General features: G+C 43.3%; 1 protein-coding gene across 1 annotated transcript; it reads left to right on the top strand.

Annotated features, from left to right (window-relative positions):
* Positions 1-684: 684 nt before the first annotated feature.
* LOC132770093 (thyroid hormone-inducible hepatic protein-like) lies at positions 685-4,157 on the top strand. Its single transcript, XM_060766977.2, has 2 exons — positions 685-1,211; positions 3,907-4,157. Exon 1 carries the CDS (start codon positions 805-807, stop codon positions 1,183-1,185), a length of 381 nt encoding a protein of 126 aa, XP_060622960.2. The 5' UTR covers positions 685-804; the 3' UTR covers positions 1,186-1,211; positions 3,907-4,157.
* Positions 4,158-8,317: the final 4,160 nt, after the last annotated feature.

The following is an 8,317-nucleotide window of genomic DNA, read 5'->3' as shown; positions in this document are numbered from 1 at the left end:
GGATATCAGGTGGTGCGATACCGGCTAAGCAGTGTAATTTCTCCAGTGGTGTAGGGTGCAGGCACCCCGTGATAGTGCGGCATGTCTCATTAAGAGCCACATCCACTGTTTTAGCGTGGTGAGATGTGTTCCACACTGGGCATGCATACTCAGCAGCAGAGTAGCACAGCGCAAGGACAGATGTCTTCACTGTATCTGGTCATGATCCCCAGGTTGTGCCAGTCAGCTTTCGTATGATGTTGTTTCTAGCACCCACTTTTTGCTTGATGTCTTGCAATAATAATCACGCAATATATTCCTTTGAGTGATAGTAACCTTGCTATGGGTTATTATGCCTTTCCCAGGACCCACAGGGTTGCACAAATACACACCTCAACTGTTAAATCCCCAGGTCAATATGGCGTGGAGTGGAATGACTTGCTCAAAACACACTAGGAATTTCCCACTCGGTGTCTGATGCAATGGATAGAGATACAAGCCGATCAGCCTATTCTGTCCCCTTTTGAAGGGTCAACCGTCCTGATTCGGTCCAGCGTTTTGTTTGAGAGCATTCCAACCTGTAAACAAAGTCACATTGCGAACTGGCCATTTGCTGGGGTGTTCAAGAAGGAGGGATCCTATTTGCTGGGGAAAGAGGAGTGTCATTCACCCCTTGAGTGGAACGTATCCCACCTGCATGCTCTCTGGGTGATTATCATTCAGGATAATCTCATAAATTACCACCGACAGAGCGGTCACTGCAAACCAGCCTTCAGAGCTTTATACTCCAGGATCTGAGACAAAGGAAGCCTCATTTTGAAAACCATGGAAGAGTACTTTTCGGCCGTTCACAAGATGGAACAAACCGTCATGTTCCCCAGCCTTCTGCAAGGAGTCCCTTTGGAAGGCCAGGAGGACACGTCCGATTCTAGCTCTAAGGAAAAAGACCTGTACGAATATTATATGTTGTTGAAATCCATCAAGTTGGTCGTGGAAGGAGGTCTGTTGCCCCGCAGCCACCCAACATCCCACGTTAGAGAACAAGAGGTCAAGGAAGAGGAGGACTTGGAAGGCTTCTTCCATTACCACGTCTCCAGTTTGTACCGTGTCCTCACACAGCTGACCAGGAGAGCCAATGCAGTGACCTCCAAATACAATGAAATCATGGGGCAGATTAACGGGAATGAAAAGAGGCCCAGCTTCTGAGGAAAGCGCAGCTTAAGTAGCCAAAGGTAAGATGTCCTAGCAACTCCAAGGTGGGCAGGATGAATGGGAAAGTAATCCCCATCCAATGTGTTGTTGAAGGCTTTCATGGCCAGAATCACTGGGTTACTGTGAAGTTTTTGGGCTGTATGGACAGCCCAATTTTACGCTTATGTTGTTTTGTTAATTTTATATCATGCTGTTTACTCTGTATGTTTTGGTTATGTTACTTGGAAACCTCCCTGAGTCTACCTCGGGGAAATAGAGCGGTATATAAATAATGTTTTATACTATTATTATTATTATTATTATTATTGGGTTGTTGTACGTTTTTTCGGGCTATATGGTCATGTTCTAGAGGCATTCTCTCCTGACGTTTCGCCTGCATCTATCGCAAGATTCCTCAGAGGTAGTGAGAGATTATTATAATAATAATTTATAATAATTTATAATTATTATTATAATTATAAATAATAATTTATAATAATTTATAATAATTATAAAAATATATTATTATTATGTTCCTGTAGCATTCTCTCCTGACATTTCACCTGCATCTGTGGCAGCATCCTAAGAGGTTTGTTTAGAGGTCTGCTGGAAATGAGGCAAGTGGAGTGTGTGTATGTGTACACACACACACAGAGAGATCTATCTATCTATCTATGTATAGGGAGAACCGGTGACACAGCGGGTTAAACTGCTGAGTTGCAGAACTTGCTGACCGGAAGATCGGCAGTTCGAATCTGGGGAGCAGGGTGAACTCCTGCTGTTAGCCCCAGCTTCTGTCAACAGTTAAAAATATGCAAATGTGAGTAGATCAATAGGTACCGCTCTGGTGGGAAGGTAGCAGTGCTCCATGCAGTCATGCTGGCCACATGACCTTGGAGGTGGCTATGGACAACGCCAGCTCTTTGGCTTAGAAATGGAGGTAAGCACCACTCCACAGAGTCAGACATAACTAGACTTTTTTTTTTTTGAATTTTTTATTATATACGCACACACACACAGAGAAACATACAATTTTCAAAACTGACACTACTAGACTTAATGTCAAGGGGGAACCTTTACCAGATATAGATATAGATAATATAGATATGGAATGTCCAGGGTGGGAGAAAGAATCCTTGTCTGTTTGAAGCAAGTATCAATGTTGCAATTAGCAAGCTTGGGTAACATTGAGTAGCCTTGCAGTTTCAAAATCAATCAGTGAGGATATTTGTTGGCTGTTGTTTCCTGGAGGTGTTTGTTTGGGTGGTGTTAAAAACACCAAAATCAAGACAGTAAATAAAGAATATCACTCAGAAAGAGGGGAACTCTTGACAGCAAGCAATCAAGTGCCAGTTAACAACTCCCAAACAAAGGATGCCTCCAGGTAGCAGCAGCAACAAATACTCTCACTGATTGACTTTGCAACTGCAAGGCTACTCAATGCTAATCAAGCTTGCTAACTGCAACATTCATACTTGCTCCAAACAGACAAGGGTTCTTTTTCCACCCTGGACATTATTCCAAAGGTATATATATATACACTCCACTTGCCTCATTTCCAACAGACCTCTGAACAAACCCAGATGCAGGCAAAACGTCAGGAGAGAATGCAAGATAGTCCACTTAGGCAGAAAAAAAGAAATGCAAAGATACAGAATAGGGGGATGATGCCTGGCTCGAGAGCAGTACATGTGAAAAGATCTTGGAGTCCTCGTGGACAAGTTAAACATGAGCCAACGATGTGATGTGGCGGCAAAAAAACCAATGGGATTTTGGCCTGCATCAATAGGAGCATAGTGTCTAGATCTAGGGAAGTAATGCTACCCCTCTATTCTGCTTTGGTTAGACCACATCTGGAATATTGTGTCCAGTTCTGGGCACCACAATTCAAGAGTGATATTGACAAGCTGGAATGTGTCCAGAGGAGGGTGACTAAAATGATCAAGAGTCTGGAGAACAAGCCCTATGAGGAGCGGCTTAAGGAGCTGGGCATGTTTAGCCTGAAGAAGAGAAGGCTGAGAGGAGATATGATAGCCATGTATAAATATGTGAGAGGAAGCCACAGGGAGGAGGGAGCAAGCTTGTTTTCTGCTTCCTTGGAGACTAGCACGCGGAACAATGGCTTCAAACTACAAGAGAGGAGATTCCATCTGAACATGAGGAAGAACTTCCTGACTGTGAGAGGCGTTCAGCAGTGCAACTCTCTGTCCCGGAGTGTGATGGAGGCTCCTTTTTTGAAAGCTTTTAAACAGAGGCTGGATGGCCATCTGTTGGGGGTGCTTTGAATGCAATATTCCTGCTTCTTGGCAGGGGGTTGGACTGGATGGCCCATGAGGTCTCTTCCAACTCTTTGATTCTATGATACTGGAACATGGCCATATAACCCAAAAAACCCACAACAACCCAAGTCCCATGAAGTTCAAGAGAACTTCTCCTCAATCAGATCTTTGTAGGATCAGAAACTTACAAAGTCTAGATAAGGATGAGTTGTCCGATATGACACCTTCGATTTTGCTGATTATAACTGAGGGTGCATATATATTGCAGAATTAATGACGTTTGACACCACTCAATGCAGTTTGCCCATGCCTGGTCTACACTGACCACTGCATCGAGTAGTGTGTGTTCTTTGGTTCACCCAGTTCAAACTGCACCATGTGAGTCTACACACATATATATATAGGAAATATGTATATGCATTAAAATTGTTGATATTTTTTTCAATTAATTCCCTAGGTCACCCCACCGCTATCACCAGGAGGCTGCATGGCTGATATTGACATTCTGCTGGACTTTGCTCCAGAGGACTTGCTTTCGTGCGGCAACCGGTGTTCTGTTGTGATAATAGGAGAGAGAAAAATACTTGACTCTTTTTCATCGGCTAATGACACCAATTAGCAAGAAAACCCAGGGTGATGCAAAAAACGACAATGTTTATTTTATTATTTATAGGAAACTGTCTTTGATGAGGACACACTCACAGTTATTAAAATGCTAAATAAAAAGATGTGTTCGACGTATTCATTCATCTTGTTACTTGTCCTATGATATTATTTGGTAGTAGTCCAGCTAATATCTGAATAGGGAGGGCAAATAACTTTTTTAAACTTTTAGAATGAGGTAAGAATTATTTTCATGTGTTGTTGTGAGTTTTCCGGGCTGTATGGCCAAGTTCCAGAAGCATTCTCTCCTGATGTTTCGCCTGCATCTATGGCAGGTATCCTCAGAGGTTGTGAGCTCAGTTGGAAACTAGGAAAATGGGGTTTATATATCTGTGGAATAATGTCCAGGGTGGGAGAAAGAACTCTTGTCTGTTGGAGGTGGGTGTGAATGTAGCCTATACCATGCAGCTGTGGACAAGTCTACATAGGGATCACCAAATGCAGTGCCCAAACAATGTATTGTTCTTATTCAGTTCTCGTGAGTTTTTTCGGGCTATATGGCCATGTTCTAGAGGCATTTCTCCTGACGTTTCGCCTGCATCTATGGCAAGCATCCTCAGAGGTGGGACAAAGAACTCTTGTCTGCTGGAGCTAGGTGTGAATGTTTCAACTGATTGATGGCCTGGCAGTGCCTAGGGCAATCTTTTGTTGAGAGGTGATTAGATGTCCCAGATTGTTCTTATTGTTATAACTGATTTTATTATTGGGTTGTTGTAGGTTTTTTCGGGCTATATGGCCATGGCCTAGAGACATTCTCTCCTGACGTTTCGCCTGCATCTATGGCAAGCATCCTCAGAGGTAGTGAGGTCTGTTGGAACCAGGAAAAAGGGTTTATATATCTGTGGAAAGACCAGGGTGGGACAAAGAACTCTTGTCTGCTGGAGCTAGGTGTGAATGTTTCAACTGACCACCTTGATTAGCATTTGATGGCCTGGCAGTGCTTGGGGCAATCTTTTGTTGAGAGGTGATTAGATGTCCCAGATTGTTTATTATTAGAACCACTGACCACATAGGGAAGCTGATGAGGAAACACAACCTACAAACTATCTACAGACAAGAAAATCCAACAAATGCTACATTCAGCAAAGGACAAGAGGGATCTTCTCACTTCTGCAGGAGTCTACCGTGTACCATGCAGCTGTGGACAAGTCTACAGAGGGACCACCAAACGCAGTAGCATTGCCCAAACACGAATCAAGGAACATGAAAGGCACTGCAGACTAATTCAACCAGAGAAGTCAGTCATAGCAGAGCACCTGATGAACCAACCTGGACACAGCATATCATTTGAGAACACAGAAATGCTGGACCACTCCAACAACCACCATGTCAGACTACATTAAGTTGTATTAAGTTACCAGAGGGGGCTGTGAGATTTCCAGTAACTAACCTACTCAGTAGCTACTCACCTCCCAACAAAGGATTCCCCAGGCTGTAAGAAGCCAGACCTTGAAAACTGCTAGGCCAGTCAATGCTAATCAAGAAAGTCAATTGCAACAGTCACACCTGCCTCCAACAGACAAGAGTTCTTTCTCCCACCCTGGACATTATTCCATGGATATATAAACCCAATTTTCCTAGTTTCCAACAGACCTCACAACCTCTGAGGATGCCTGCCATAGATGTGGGTTAAACATCAGGACAGAATACTTCTGGAACATAGCCATACAGCCTGGAAAACTCACAGCAACCTAGTGATTCCTGCCCAAAAAGCCTTCAACAACTTTTTTTTTTACTTTTAGTGTTATTTTTATGCATCCCTATTATGACCACCAGCAGGGAGCAGCATTGCTTTCTGATTTTGTTAGAGAGGAATCAGGCTGGACATACATTGCCAAATATTATAATACATTAATTCTGCAAGTGTAGTTGCAGCCATTGAAGGAAGGTGAGTGAAGAGGAGGAAGAGGAATTGTATTCTTCTTTGGAAACAAAATTAAATTACAGTGTTTTTCTTCCTTAATAGGCTTTATATTTCGAATTGGAAAATATCCTTCATTTGCTTTTACGGTCATTCCCCTCCGTCCCCTCTACAATCCCATTATATACAATGATGTAGTAAAATAGTCTCCCTCATACGAAAGAGCAAAATCAAGGCTTGCTATTTGGAATTTTTTGTGGAATTGTTTTCAAGCAATAGCTGGTTGAACCCATGGATACAGAACCTGTGGATACGGAACCCGTGGATACGGAGGGTCATCCGAACCTATTGCTATAAAAGTTAGTACAGGTTTCTCCTCATTCAGAGTACATCGATATCTACGGTGAAGAACTGATGCAGTTTGGCATCACTTTAGCTACCCCAGCTCAATGCTATGGAGTCATGGGAGTTGTAGTTTTGCAAGGTATTTAGCATTCTCTTCCAAAGAATGCTGGTCCCTCACCAAACTACAGCTCTCACGATTCCGTAGCACTAAGTTATGGTAGTCAAAGTAGTGTCAAATTCCATCGATTCTACAGTGTAGATCAGGCATGGGCAAACTTCAGCCCTCCAGGCAAAGGCGGCCCTAGGTAATTTTCAATGGTAAGCAAACAGTATTTTGGCGCCCCAACCAACCAATCACTGATATATATTTTCTGTTCGTTGTGGGAGTTCTCTGTGCCATATTTGGTTCAATTCCATCCTTGGTGGAGTTCAGAATGCTCTTTGGTTGTAGGTGAACTATACATCCCAGTAACTACAACTCACATATGTCAAGGTCTATTTTCCCCCAAGAGCACCTCAAGAGCGCCCCTGGACAAAACAAACTATACTGCAAATGCTTACTTTGCGTAATGGGTTGAGCTGCCCCTGCCTCCAGGTATATGGGACCTCAACTCCCATAATTCCTAATAGCCAGTAGGCTGTTAGGAATTGTGGGAGTTGAAGTCCAAAACTGCCTTTTCCTCTCCTTTGCTTCAGTTTCCCCTGTTCATAGAATTTCCTAATAGTGTAGACACCTTCCTTTGTATTAGTTTTGGGTGGAGCATAACACCCCCCAGAAGCCAGCCTTAGTTAGTCTATTCCATTTCCCTGTATAGAGCTCTCTTGCTGGGCTCCTCCCTTTTCTACAGTCACTAGAGACTTGGGGCATTGTCTAGTAATCCTAGGCCAAGCAATCCAAAAACAGGCATCCTTAGCACCTGCATTTAGCAGTATTTTTACACCATCTGTCCACAGGACAACAGAAGCTTTTGGCCAGCCTAAGTTTCATAAGGAAGAAGATTGAGACAGTTTATAACCATCGCTTTGCGCCAGAGGCAAAAGACTTTCAAAGATTCCAGAAAGATGGCTGCAACCAGCAAAATCCCCTTTTGTAATGTATTGTTTTAACTTACCTTATGCTAGTCCTGAGTGGAGTTAACCCTTTACTCATCTTGTTTCAGTAAACTCATTTGGTTATCTTTTCACCTTGCCTCAAAGTGTGTCTGTCTTCTAAGGGTCTTAATTTTAACAGAAGGTATCAGATAGCTAACAAGTAAAGCCAGACGATATAGTTTTCCCAAAGGCTCGGGCATGTCATCACACCTGATGTAGATGCACGCATAGACTATGGGGAGAAGTGTGATTGAGATTGCCGCTTGATAATAAGTTTGTTAAAATAAAGGTAAAGGTTTCCCCTTGACATTAAGTCCAGTCGTGTCCGACTCTGGAGGGTGGTGCTCATCTCCATTACTAAGCTGGCATTGTCCGTAGACACCTCCAAGGTCATGTGGCCAGCATGACTCCATGCACATAGGTACCTTCCCTCCGAAGTGGTACCTATTGATCTACTCACATTTGCATGTTTTTGAACTGCTAGGTTGGCAGATGCTGGGGCTAACAGCAGGAGCTTACCCCACTCCCCCGATTTGAAGCACTGACCTTTCAATCAGGAGGTTCAGCAGCTCAGTGGTTTAACCCACTGTGCAACCAGGGGGCCCAAGTTTGTTTACAGGTCCATAGTCACTTTTCTGATTGACAGGTATGGCACATTTTCCCCTTGGCTCTGGAACAAGGTTCGCCACTGAGATTTTTCTATGGCAATAAAAAGTCAGGAATCCAGGGTGTTTCCCTCCATTATGGAAAGGAGTGGTATCAGATTCATAGAATGGTGACCAGCCTTGGCAAACAAAGCTTCAGAATGTGTTCCAAAAGTACTCCACCTTGGTTATCACCTTTGGATGCGTCATGGGCCAGCCATTTCTATTGTCCTCCTAGTGTGCATCTACACTGTAGAATTAAA

Source organism: Anolis sagrei, chromosome 3, assembly GCF_037176765.1.
Source record: "Anolis sagrei isolate rAnoSag1 chromosome 3, rAnoSag1.mat, whole genome shotgun sequence".
NCBI lineage: Eukaryota > Metazoa > Chordata > Lepidosauria > Squamata > Dactyloidae > Anolis > Anolis sagrei.
This window is presented reverse-complemented; position numbering and strand designations above follow the sequence as displayed.